This window comes from Diplotaxodon limnothrissa, linkage group LG17 (genome assembly GCF_057381915.1).
Source record: "Diplotaxodon limnothrissa isolate DT_005_m linkage group LG17, D_limnothrissa_male_GT1.1, whole genome shotgun sequence".
Classification (NCBI taxonomy): Eukaryota; Metazoa; Chordata; class Actinopteri; order Cichliformes; family Cichlidae; genus Diplotaxodon; species Diplotaxodon limnothrissa.
In genome coordinates, this window is record NC_140612.1 from 30,061,800 (window position 1) to 30,075,448 (window position 13,649).

Consider the following 13,649-nt stretch of genomic DNA (forward strand, 5'->3'; position numbering starts at 1 on the left):
GGAGTTTGAATGAAGGGTGGGAAAAGACAAGCAGATGGACAGCTGAGAATGGAAAACAAGTAATGAGGAAGGAGTCAAAGATTGGGAGAATATGAACAATGGAAGCCGAGAAAGTTGGAGGCGCAGTTGACGGAAAAAGGGTGACGAGGAAAGAGGTGTAGCCAGGATTGCTGCGTTTAGATCACACAGGCCCTTTATGAATCTGCCTCAGACTGAGTAACACAATTGCAACACTTCAGACTGTCTTTCTGAGAAGTTACTAGAAACAACTTTTCAGCCAAGTTCGACGCTCAAAGCTGAAAACAGCCTCGATTCGCAGTGCTAAAATAATGAAGGAGGCGAGAAATGCATGACGGGTGGCAAGCGAGCATTTAATTTTTAATTTAGAGCTTTGCAAATGGATTTTCTGCTGTCTTTTAATCAAACAAAAACACCTAGTTGAGCTGGGAAAATGGCGGCTAAGCTGGAAATCCATTACATCTCAATAGTCAAGAATTATTTGTTTAATTCTGCAGCTAATGCAAGAACCTCTTGATGCTATTTGGGTTATTTTTCCTGAGATTTCTATGCATCTGTTTTGTGCAACTGTGCAAAATACGTGCATGTAAATATAGTACAAAAATTTATTTCAAAAGACATACTGAGATACCGTGAAAATCCCTCCACATCAGCACGTTTGACTGCTAATTTCAGCTTGTTTCTTTGGAAAGCATACCTAAATGTATGCTTTTATAAATAAAACATGTTCATTGTTTACACTGATCAATAGGCATGTGAACTTTGGGGAAATATATTTATTTGCTTTCTTTCCGAGAGTTAGATAAGATCAATACCACGCTCATAATGTAAAGCTACTGCAAGCAGTGGGGCAAATCTGAGTTTAGCAGTATCACTGAAAACAGCAGAAAACAGACACCCTAGTGATGTCAGGAAGAAAGCCTGTACCCTGTTCTTTTGCTTAAGTGTGTGGCGGGCTTCCCTCATCATTTATTTTCCACAGACTTCTCAGGAGAAGCCACTTGTTACACAACACTTGCTGTGTGATAGGAATAACCAGAAGTCACTGGCCAGCAAATAGAATAGATAAATATACAGGTACATTTACATGCACGGCTTATTAGGATGCTCGCAATGTGTCCCTGTCACCCTCCCATTACTCGAAATGTATCTATTCTCCTGCAGCAGTGACAGCGCAACGACTCACAATCTTGCCTGACCGAGATCAATGCTCTAAGTGGAAATTACGATGCTGCTTCACGTCTCGCGCATTTTATGTATCACCGCTTTTACATTAACGATGGGATATCGTACCATACGCTCTTTTGAATTGTGTCCATCTCATCATCTCTCTGTCTTGTTGTTCATCACCCTAGTGGAACTGTCAGGGGGCATGGTTACTGAATCAACAATTGAACCTACTTACTGAATCACATGCAATGTGTACAGTTCATACTGTGTGAGTTTGTGTGTTGCTGATTTTGTGTGTGTGTGTGTGTGTGTGTGTGTGTGTGTGTGTGTGTGTGTGTGTGTGTGTGTGTGTGTGTGTGTGTGTGTTTGTGCATGTGTGGGTACCATTCCTGCCCTGCACTCTTTAGAAATTACGACTTAATGGCATGATGAATCAATCTGGATTAACAAAAACAATGCAAATGCAGCCAAGTGGAGCAGATGGGGCTCAGTGCAGTGCGCTGTTTCTGTAACTGTGCGGATCTGGAAGAGTCAGTTCATGTGACCTTGATTGCAGGAGGCAAACAACATCAGCAGCACGGAAACCTCTGAAGCAACTCCGGCGCTTTTAAATGCGAAAGGTTTGCAGGTTTTATTGTTTTACAACTTTGAATCAAAGGGGATTTTTGTAACGCCGATCAGAATATGCCATGTGAGCCCTGCAGAACCCGTGAGCTCGAATGTATGCTGTAAATGACAAAAAGGTACTGGGAAAAAATGATGCAAATCAAATCAAAATCAGTTGCACTACACCTGCAATTTTGTGGAGGATTTGTTATCCAGCAAGAAGGTGACACAGAGGAGAAACTTTAAGATGCACAGAAATGGCATAAAAACAGTTGAAATGGTCAAACTAGTAATCTATTCATATAGATGCATACTAACACTCATCAGTCTTCTCTGTACATTTTAACTAAAGCTGCATAAAAGGAGGTCACAGACAATATGTATTTATTATACCTTTATCCATCATTTGTATTGATTAATTGATATAAGATATGTAAATATTTGATCTTTGACCTTTTACCGCCGTCCAAAATTTCAGCTAATGCAGACAGTGTTTATTTTCATTTATTAATTTTTGCTCCATTAATGTATTTGTTGGTGAAAAGTGGCTGCAGAGCCAACGCTTGTGTCTTTGTGTAAGTTATAAGCAATTTACTGTCAAGTAAGACGAAGACAAGTAGTAAATAATCAGTGTGTATAGAAATAGCTGCTGATGATTTACATTTTGGTTTATATGTTTTATTTGCGGTAAAGATGCCCATAATTGCAAAACTTCTATAAAAAGCAGAAAATTCAGCTTCAATCTGACGTGGCTGTTAGGCGATTTATAAACAGCCCCAAAATGTCTTTCTATCTTTGCTTTTATTCCTGCTGGATTGCTCCTCTTGTGTGTTTCCGTTTCTGTCTTAATGAGGAGTGTGCTGTTTTTACCCACAGCCTGCACTATCAAAGTTCCATGTAGGTGTGTTCCAAGCAAAATTGGTGACATTTCGTCTCAGAGTCAGTGATGTGCCTTTAGGAGTTGCTTGATGTTTTAAGATGGGTGTTTACGATGTCACCAGGCACTCCTGGCACCTGTGAAACTGCTACCTCAGCTGTGCCTAAAAACAGATGCATTTTAACAGATGCATTCCACAGTCAGAATGTGGAAACACGAGGGGGCAGAGCGCTGTAACCTCATCTCAAAGAGAACAGCATGTAAACTGCATAAATGAACCACATTTCAGTTCTACTCTCCTGAAAAAGAAAAAAAAACGTCCTTTCCACTGTTTGGTCGTGCAAAGGTGGTCACGTTCTACCTTGGTGCAAAATTAACCCAAGTTAAAATGCCAGTCTCGGTCCTTGAAATCAATATCCATTAAGTATTCATTTGATCTAATGGGAGCGTGACTGAGAGTGAACAATGTGAAAATACAGGAGGAACTTGAATGAGAAAATTAGGCCTCAGCTTGAAAGCGGGATGTTAAGTAAATCAAAGTGAAATCACATGGAGTCCAGCACTGAGCTCATACAGACACTGTGGTCTGTTATAGTGTGGGCGTGCACTGACTTGACATGATGGCTACTTAGGAAGGGACTCTATATATGCTATATTTAGCCTGGAAAAACTGCAATAAAATAGGTAACGTCACAGTAATGTAATATGTAGAACAAATTACTCAGGTCACTAAATCTGATATTCATGAGAGGCAAGAAAGTCTGCAGATCTGGGGAAGTAATGTCACCTGTTTGACACAGAGCAGTTTCTGTCATTTTAATTAAAGGTCATTTGGGAAAAGGCACATTATTATCATTATCATCATCATTATTATTATTAATGTTACTAATGGAACTTTTTTATGCAGTGCACGCAGCACGAAAGCTACTTACTCCGCTTTCCTGGCCAGACCCACTGAACGGCAGAGAGTGGTTGGAGTCTGCGGAACAAGCGACTTGCAGCAGGGGCTCCTCTTGTCCTCCTCGGCGGAGTCGGGGCTGGCTTGGCTCGCTTTGGGCGACTGCGGCGAGGTGGGAACGAGCTGCAGCTGCTGTGGGTGGTGGGAAGACGGTGCAGGAGGAGTCGGGTGCTGCTGCTGCTGCTGAGGCTGGGCCGACAGACCGGTAATCTGCTGATGCTGCTGCTGCTGGGATGGTGGTGGCTGCTGCTGATGCGCCTGCTGGCCGAGATGAGCCGCAGCTTTGTTGCTTCCCGGGTGTGGGTGAAGGTGGGCCGGCGCCTGGGGACTGGCGCTGCGGTGAGTCGGGTGGTGGTGGTGGTGGTGATGGTGGTGCTGAGAGGGCTGCTGGACGTAGTGATGGGGGTCCCGCAACTGTCGGTTCTCTCCGATCAGGTCCTCCACCTTCCGCTCGAGTTCGTCGATGCGCTGGCGCTGTGTTTGGATCAGGCTTTGCTGGTTCTGGACGATAGTGGTGAGCTCCTTCAGATAAAGAACGGCTTTCATTGGATTATCCAGCAGGCTCTCCATTACTGACTGTAGCTGTGGCAACGCGCCCGGCTATGTTGACTTCTCCTTTAGCTGGTTCTGGAGCGGTGATCGGTCGATGGGGCCTCTGAACAGTGCGTAACCGAGATGCTGTGGCGGCAGTCTGACGCCTCTACGCTCTGGTGAGGTTGAGTCTCTCTCTCGCTCTCTCCCTGTCTCTTTCCCCACCCCCCTCTCTCTTTCTCTCTCTCAGTACTTTGCAAGAAAACCAGAAATGGTGCTGATGCAAGGGGGGATCAGCATCACCGGAGTCCGGAGGCGGGGCCGTAGTGGACCAGTGATGTAAACACGCAGGGCAATTAATCTAGCAGCTTTCACGTTAAACGTGAAAGCGTTAAACGTGAAAGCTGCTGCCCAACCCACAGGCAACAGTCCAGTCAGTTTTTTTTTTTTTTTGTCTTGTTTCTTTCTCCCTTATTCTGTGTTTTCTACTCTCTCCCCACGTTTTCCTCCCTTTCTTTTCTTTTCTTTTCTTTTCTTTTCTTTTCTTTTCTCTTCTCTTCTTTTCTCTCTCTCCTCAATGCCAACTAGCTGTTACAAATGGCTACACCTCCCTGAAAAGGGAGTTTTTCCTCCGTACTTTCACAAAGTGTTTGCTCTAAGGGAGAAATTGCTTGGTTATTAGGGTTTTCTCCAGATATAGGGTCTTATCTTGCAGTATAAAGTGCCTTTATATTATATATAAGCAAAACTGAACTGAATTGAAATAATACTGAACATTAAGACAACCATTCACACTCACGCCCACACCAGAAGGTTTGAACCCAGAACCTTCTCTCTAGAAAATAACAACGGTAAACACTGCACAACTATGCTACCCAGAAATTAAACATAGATCTTCAATTTAAACCAATTAGTGTCTTCCATTTCAACTCTATTTTGAAAAATGAGCCTTTTCTTTCCATGAGAGATTGCAAAATTGTTACTTATGCCCTTGTTTCCTCTCGCTTGGACTACTGCAATTCACTTTATGCTGGTCTCAGTCAGTCTGCTCTGTCCCCTCTCCAACTTGTCTGAAATGCTGCTGCTGAGCTCCTCACAGGCACCTGAAAAAGAGATTATATTACACCTGTTTTACATTCTCCCCGCTGGTTGCTAGTGAGCTTTAGAAACAGTTTCAAGATCTTCCTGTTTGTCTACAAAGCCCTTCGTGGTATCATTTCTTCCTCCATCTCTGATCTTTGAAATCAGGTAATATTTTATCATAATAAAAGCTGGGAGTTGCTGGATGTTTCGACGTCAGCATTTGAATTAGATGCAATTCCCTGCTCACTATATGAATGTGTGATGTGATTAGTATCGCTCATGGTGATCTTTTTGTCACACAGCAGTCTTTGTGTTTTAGATGGTGGCTTTTTTTTCTCTTTTGGGGGGCGGGGGTGGGGGTGGGGGGGGGGGGGGTGTTCCTCTTTCTGGGTTCCAAAAGAAAGGCACAGTGCTCCTTACTTAGCAGCACAGTGATGATTTGATGAAATAATCATGTTCACCACTTTTTTGTTTTTATGCAAACAAATCTGAAGGTTTGTGCTGTGTAGATGGCAATGACCCACCCACCCCTGAATTGGATCAGGAGCCGTAGGCTGATTTTCTGTCTCCATCTTGCTTAGTCTTTGAAAAGAAAAAAAAAACAGTCAACAAAGCAGTTAGCATACAGCAAACTTGTGGAGGTGATTCCTGGCACACATTAAAATGCATCTCACTGAGAGTGTCTTCGGGCGGTATTCAGGAGTTGCATTTAATCATTGCATTTTCATTCACTGAAAATGTGTAGGCGAACTTTCTGTAAAGTTTTTTATGGCCTAATTAGTTTTTTTCTCAATTGTTTGCTATTCAAATACAGACGGTTCTTTATTAATCAGTTGAAGGTTTTATAATTCACCTCATTATTGACACCTATTCCTCTGCTGGAAGTCTTGTAGTGCCCCCTTCCACACTCAGCAGCTCTGTGATGTGATGAACTTTCTTGAACTTGATAAGATCAGCTATTCTCTCCAAGGCAAATCCCAAAAATTCTTGGTTAAGTGGCAGCTCTTCCTGAACTAATTTAGTTCATTATAACCCCCATCTCATGACAGTGACCCTGTTCTAACTCTAACCCTAATCTTTTGTCCATCCTGTATTTATTGACCCTTTTTTAAATGTTATTTATTTATTTATTCATCAATTTTCTTTCTTTTTAATTTGTGTCTGTGCAGTTGTTGTTTTTTTTGTTGTTGTTGTTTTTTGCTTTCTTTATTAGACTTATACTATATTAAAGAGAAGATTTAATATGCTCTATTAAAGGTTCTTTTATTTCTTGGTTTGTGAGAAAGACTTTTTGCTATGCCAAACCATGTCTCGTCTTTTGTTCCCTCAATAAATATGTTGAAGAGAACAAAAAACCTCAATTGTTTATTCATTAATCACTTTTTATACACTATATTGCCCAAAGTGTTCACTCGTCTTAAAAATGCATATGAAATTAAGTGACGTCCTATTTTCTGACTATTCTTCCAGAAGAAAGTGTGGGGTCAGACACTGGCTTGCAGTCTCTGCTCTAATTCATCCCAGAGGTCAGGACTCTGTGCAGGCCAGCCAAGCTCTTTCCACCAAACCTTTTCATCCATGTCTTTATGGACCTTGCTTTGTGCACTGGTGGGCAGTCATGTTGGAACAGGAAAAGACCATCCAAAAAACTGTTCACACAAAGGTGGGAGCATCAAATTGTCCATAATGTCTTGGTATGCTGAAGCATTAAGAGTTCAAGCTAACTCCTGTAAAACAACCCCATGCTACAATCCCCCTCCACCAAATGTTATACTTGGCACAATACAGTCATGTTTCCCTGGCAACTGCCAAACCCAGACTCATCCATCAGGTTACCAGGAAGAGAAGCTTGATTCGTCACTCCAGAGCATCTCATGTCTCCACTGCACTAGATCCTATAGGCAGCATGCTTTAAACCACTGCATTTTGTGCTGTTTGCGCTTGGTGATGTTAGGCTGGATGCAGCTTCTCGACCACAGAAACCCATTCGACGAGCTCTCTACCCGCTGTTCATGAGCAAATCTGAAGGCCACATAATGTTCAAAGGTCTGTAGCTATTGAGTTGCCGTCGTCACCAATAACTTCCACTTGGTTATAATACCATTAACAGCTGACTGTGGAATATTTAGTAGCAAGGAAATTTCACGAATAGACTTGTTGCACAGGCAGCATCGTATCACAGTACCGAGCTGGAATTCACTGAGCTCCTGAGCAGCACCCACTCTTTCACAAATGTTTGCAGAAGTGTGTCACAAAGTGTGTGACACTCACCTGTACAGGAGCGAAAATAACGATATGGTGTGATTAATGCTTTTTATGAGATCAGAGGAAAAAGTGAACTGGACTGTTTTTTTGTCTCACAAAGCCAATTTTAAAACATTTGATTAAACGTTAGTAAAACAGCTTAGAGAGAAATATAAATATCCTATGACCTTGAGACAGTGAAATATTATTACTGTAGTGGTGAGCCAGCATGAGTGCAGCCAGGCCCTTCCTTCCATATGGCTGCTTTACAAGCTGCATGAAGTGAAAAATGGCTTTCGCGCTTGACCAGCGACACATGGCTGAATAGAGCCAAAAATGAGTTTTGTGGCAGGATTGTAAAAAGGGAAATAGTGCCAGTAGTGACTTTGGAGCTGGGCTGACATCTGCATGGTGCAGCCCCCTATACTTATTACGGACTCTCTGCTGGAAGAGGTGCAACCCACCTTTAACACCAATTATCTCACAGAGCAGTCTGAGGCCTGAGAGGGTTGCGCATCCTTGATCTGAAGCGACAAGGACGGGACACAAAGTGTGACATGAATAATCAAGTTACCCTCCATCGACAGATGAGGAAATGCTACGAGCCTTTAAAAAAAAATTGACAAAAGATAGATAAAAAACATCTCTGAACATCCCATTTTTAAACACCATACAGGCATCAGGAGATCACTGATTGCAATTCCCAGTTCAAATTTCACATTAATAAAAGAGAAAAGTTTAAAAGTCGGTTGGCATTGTTAAAGTTTTGCCCCCTCATCGGATCCTCCTCCAGAACATCTAATTTCAAAGCTGCGTTATATCAATATAGGCTTACTCCCCAGAGTCCTGATGTGTCTCGGGTTTGTTGCTAAGTCGAAAGTAGACCAGCTGTATTCTCTCTCATTATTCAGCAGCATTTGATGCAGAGTCTAGCAGACGGAGACGAACTCTTGTGAACCCGAAGCAACATTCAGAGAAACTTTAAGTTATCTGTGTAAAAAAAAAAGTGTCATGCAAGGACTCTTCGTTGTTTTGAATAGCCATGTCACTCAGCACCTACATACATATTTAAAAAGTTTCTCCTTCAAGTAATGCCCCATCCCCTCCCCCTCCCCCCAACATCACTGCAGCATTTACAATGATTTCTTACTCTTCTCTGATCTCCAGACTCCACAATGAACGAAAGCTGCTCTATTCTTCTGCTCTTTTTGGGACAGGGTTTCTCATTAACACTGATAAATGGCTTGTTGCGTGCACTTGACTGGAGTCTGAATATGTGTGATTTTGCACCTCAAGATGACTTGGCATGAAATGTTTCAGGGGAAAAAAACACATTAAAGAAGGAATGAATTATCAAAATGGAGCTTTCATTGGCTTGGTGTGCTCGTAAATTATACCACAGAGGCAATTTCACATTGTAAATACCTGATAAAAAGAGGAAAGTTAAACCCTAATGGAGTGAAGAAAAGACTAAAACATTTTTCAAGGACTTTAGAGCATTAACGACATTAAAAGATGCGATAAGAGCAACCGACACGATAAAGCAATTAACGTCAGGTAGAGATTAATTACTGGCAATGATGCACTTCATTAGTGACGCTTTGCGGTGGTGCCAGTACAGATGAGCAAGTCAGCAAGTCACTGACACTATGAGCATCTGGTAAGAACACCACATTTAAAGGGATTGTTTAGTATTCACACACAGTGCACCTGCCTACAACAGTTAAAGGGTCTTAATTTCAACGTGAATATTATTACAGGAAAACTGGGCTCTAAAGGTCATCCTTAGCATAAACAAAACCAAGAGTCAAAAGCAATGCAAGCTGCTCTGAAGCACTACTAAGGCGCAGCAGGGCATGGAGTAGACTTCTAATGTCAGTATGTTAATATTCTAAAAAAAACAATGTTATGCTAATGATTAGCGGATATAATGTTTACCCTGTATACAACCTGAGGCAAGTCAGTGTGGTAACATTTGCTAATTAGCACTAAACATAGTGCAGCTGAAGCTGATGGGAATGTTATTCATCTGATTAAAACCAAAGTAGCAACAACATCAAATATGGATGACAGGAGACACAATAAGATAATAGAAAAATTAGAAAGAGGTATTACGGAAATAGTTTATATTAAGGGGCAGAGGTGAGCACACATGCAGCACCATAGTTATGCAGATCTTCTCTTTCCAAATTAGGAACAAAGTGAAATTCTGCACTACAATTGTGCATCTTGACTGGGGATTTGGAAGGGCATAACCAATGGTGGCAAAGAGAAGACAGTCAGGTCCCTGTGCCCCCAAAGTGCCTTTCCAAAATATAATAATATACCACCATAATACACAAAGTTTGCCCATGTGTCTGTCTATCAACTCCTACATGATCAAGAGTTGAGCACACAGGTACATCATAGGTCCCTAAAGGTTCTTATCCAAATCAGATTGTATCATCATGTTTCTTAGCAACCCTCTGCTACAATTACATGTTTTCTAGTATTTACACTATATCTATAAAACCTTGTTAAAGAATTGTGTCATTGCAACATCATGTTTTTTTTCATTACAAAACCATCCCATTTAATCCACAAAACTTCAGTTATGCATCGTTCTGTATTATGAGGTTGCCTTGCAACTACAGCAGTAGGATCGTATCATTTTAATTATTTATTCACAAAATCTCAGGCTGTGTAAAATGCAAATAAACAGAAAGGAACAGTTTGCATTTCTCATAAGTTTTGGGGCTCTTCTGTGTTCAGTGTAGAAAATAGAAAACATCAAATGTTTAAACTGACATATTTTAATGTTGGGTCATTTTGAATTTGCAATAACATCTGAAAAAAAATAAATAAGAAAGGGCAAAAAAAGCTGGAAAAACAAGTGGTACTAAAAATAAACAGCTGGCACATTTTGCAATTAATTAGGTTAATTGGCAAAAAAGAGCATCTCAGGAAGGGAGAATCTGCAAAACTCAGCATCTACAAATTGTGAAAAAATTTCTGAAAAACATTCCTCAAAGTAAAACACTTTTTATTACATGTCAGGCATCAAAATATTCAGAGAATCTGGAAAAATCAATATTGAGTGACTGTCAACAGGCACGATTCCTACATGAAAATCACTGCATGGGATCAGAAACACAGTTCACTGAGCCATGCATAAATGCATGTTAAAGCCCTATCATGGAAAAAAAAAGAACCCATACTTTAGCACAATCTAAAAAGGCCCTGTGGCAACTTTTTTGAAATTTGTAGCTGCCATAAAACTCAAAATAACTGATTTTTATTTCGTGATTTTCATGAATTGGTGCATTTTTTTTGTTTAATAATTTGATATGTTTTCTATTTTAATCAAATGTAGGTTCATGAGATTTCTGTTTTTACTGACATTTAATGCAGGATTCAAACTTTCTGCAATTCAATTTGTGCATGATGTGTTATACTGTCATCATATGCCCTAGGAACCATGTAGTGATGATCTATAATTACCTTTTTTTAAATTTATGCACCTCTTAAAAGCATTGTATCATTTGAATGAACGGGAAAAATTGGATTGCACTATGAGAACATTTTTCTAGTATATAAAATATAATAATTGCATGCAATGGTATAAAATTGTAGAGATCACCATAAGGCATTTCAGTTCAGCCTGATGGGAATGTGAAGAATTTAAACATCGAGTTAATTAATTTAAGTAATTTAACTTCAGGAGAAGTGTCTAAAGAAACAGCTGTATAAACAAATATGTAACATATAGCACAACGTGTGTGTAAATGGTTAGTATTGTTAATGTTATCCATCCTCACAAAACTGAAACTAACAAACCCATTAGATAAGCAGAGGCGCATGGTTCTTAAAGAAAAATAATACAATATAACAGTCAAAACAGAAATTGCAGTTATCACTCTCAATCCATACATGTGCAAAACATAGGATTTTATCATTTATAAGATTTTTACAAAAGTAAACTAGAATAAGGTCACAAAGTCACATAATATACAATATTACCAAATATTCTACTAAATATTTCCACAGTCAACTGTTGGTGGTATTATAATAAAGTGGAAGCTATTGGGAACGACTGCAATTCAGCTACAAAGTGGTAGGCCAAATAAAATCACAGGTGGGCGTGTGCTTAGACACGTAGTGCACACAGGTCACCAACTTTCTGCAGCGTCAGTCGTGACAGACCTCTAAACTTAATGTGGCCTTCAGATCAGCTCAAGAACAGTGCGTAGTAAGCTTTATGGAATGGGTGCAGCCAAGCCTTACATCACCAAGCGCAATGCCAAGCCTTGGATGCAGTGGTGTAAAGCAAACTGCTACTGGACTCTAGAGCAGTGGAGATGTATTCTCCGGAGTGACGAATCATGTTTCTCCATTTCACAATCCAAAGAATTAGTCTGGGTTTGATGGTTGCCATGAGAACAGTACTTGTCTGATTGCACTGTTCCAAGTAGTTTGGTGTATGGTGTGGGGTTGTTTTTAGGAGTTGGCGCAGCCCCTTAGTTCCAGTAAAAGGAATTCACAATGCTTCCATACCAAGTCATTTTGGATAATTTCTTGCTGTCAGAATCATGGGAACAATTTTTTTTAATGATCCTTTCCTGTTCCTACATGACTCTCCAAAAGTGCACAAAGCAAGGCCCATAAAGACATGGATGAGTGAGTTTGATGTGGAAAAACCTGACTGGCCTGCACAGAGTCCTGACCTCAACCCGATAGAGCACATTTTGAAGTGAGTGGAGACAGTGAGACAGGCCTTATCGCCCAAGATCAGAGTCTGACCTCAGAAATGTAAGTCTGGAAGAAGGGTCAAAAATTCCAGTAAGCACACTCCTAAACCTTGTGGGAAAGCCTTACCAGAGAAATGTTGAAGATAGGATAGTTGCAACATGTGCCCTGACATCCCACTCATATAGTGTACTACATATGAAGGCAGAAGAAACAACACTTTTGTCAATATGGAAAATTTGATTAAAGATCTGTGATTTTTAACAACAACCAGTAATTTGTGTAAGTAAATTATGCAGTTATTTATTTAAGGCTCAAATGAAAGGATGGTAGGCACGATAGGATGGTAGGAAATGAAGAGTTAAAGTGAGAAATAAAGGCCTCAACTTGAAAAACAGACCCTACAACTTTTCCATAGAATGGCAGTCGAGAGAGTTAATGAGACCGTGCTGATAATGTTAGATGAACAGTTTGGATCATCAGTCATCTGTATTAAAAGTTTCAGGTACAGAGGTATTTCAGTGGATAATTGAAGACTGACAATGCTGGGTAAAAGCCAGGGAGTTGTTAAAGTTATTACAATTCATCGTGAAGAACAAAATAATGTTTACAGCACATTTACTGGCATAATTGTCAGAATGCGTCACTCAGAAAAGTTTGTTACGTTTGGGTTTGGTGCATTGTTTTAATTTTGTTGCCACTTGTTTTTTTGCATTTATTTTTGTTTGCCAGGTTCAGCAGTGAGCAGAGCAGGGGCAATTTTAGCCCATTTTTGGAATGAATCAAATGAATCAAAGCACCCCCAAAGATTTCTTACTTTGCTGTTTGTGTGACACACTACTAAAAATATAAAAAACATACAGTACTTGGTTGAGACGTAACATTTTAACAACAAAAGTATAGATACCCCCTTCCCAAAATGGTTTGTTCCAGCTCGCCTCTCCCCTACTCTGGCTCTAGTGCCGTTGCTGCCAGAGCGATGGTGGCTGAGACGCAGCGGAGCGGAGGTGTAAGTGCCTGGCTTAAAACAGGACATGTTAACTGCATTTAACCTTCAGTTACTCTTTATAAAGTTAGGTAGGAGTCAGACCATGTTTCTTTTTAGCTGAAAAACATTACACCCAGGTAACCTGCAGTGTTGAAAACGTGTTTTGCGACAATGTTTGCTACCCTACAATCCGTCCTACTGTGTAGTAAAATCAGCGACATTTGACTGTCCTGTTGCTCCCATTGACATTTATACAGCCTATTTAAAATCTAAAACTTAAAAATTGTCCGTAGCCTGCTGGTGTTACCACTGTCCTGTTTGAAATGGAATGAGAGAAGCTGGTTATTTTGTCATGTGTGCATGTGCCGATATGAAACCCAGGAGCAACATTCAGGTAAAAGTGTAAGAACAAATGATCTGTCAATAAAGGATAATGTTGGATCAGTGTT

General features: G+C 40.4%; 1 protein-coding gene across 1 annotated transcript in view; it reads right to left on the reverse strand.

Annotated features, from left to right (window-relative positions):
- The window catches only part of iqsec3a (IQ motif and Sec7 domain ArfGEF 3a), a 135,259-nt gene extending 131,060 nt beyond the window's left edge, over window positions 1-4,199 (reverse strand). Inside the window, exon 1 of the mRNA XM_085376657.1 lies at window positions 3,604-4,199. Coding sequence (XP_085232783.1) covers window positions 3,604-4,199 — 596 coding nt within the window. The remainder of the gene's footprint in view (window positions 1-3,603) is intronic.
- Window positions 4,200-13,649: the final 9,450 nt, after the last annotated feature.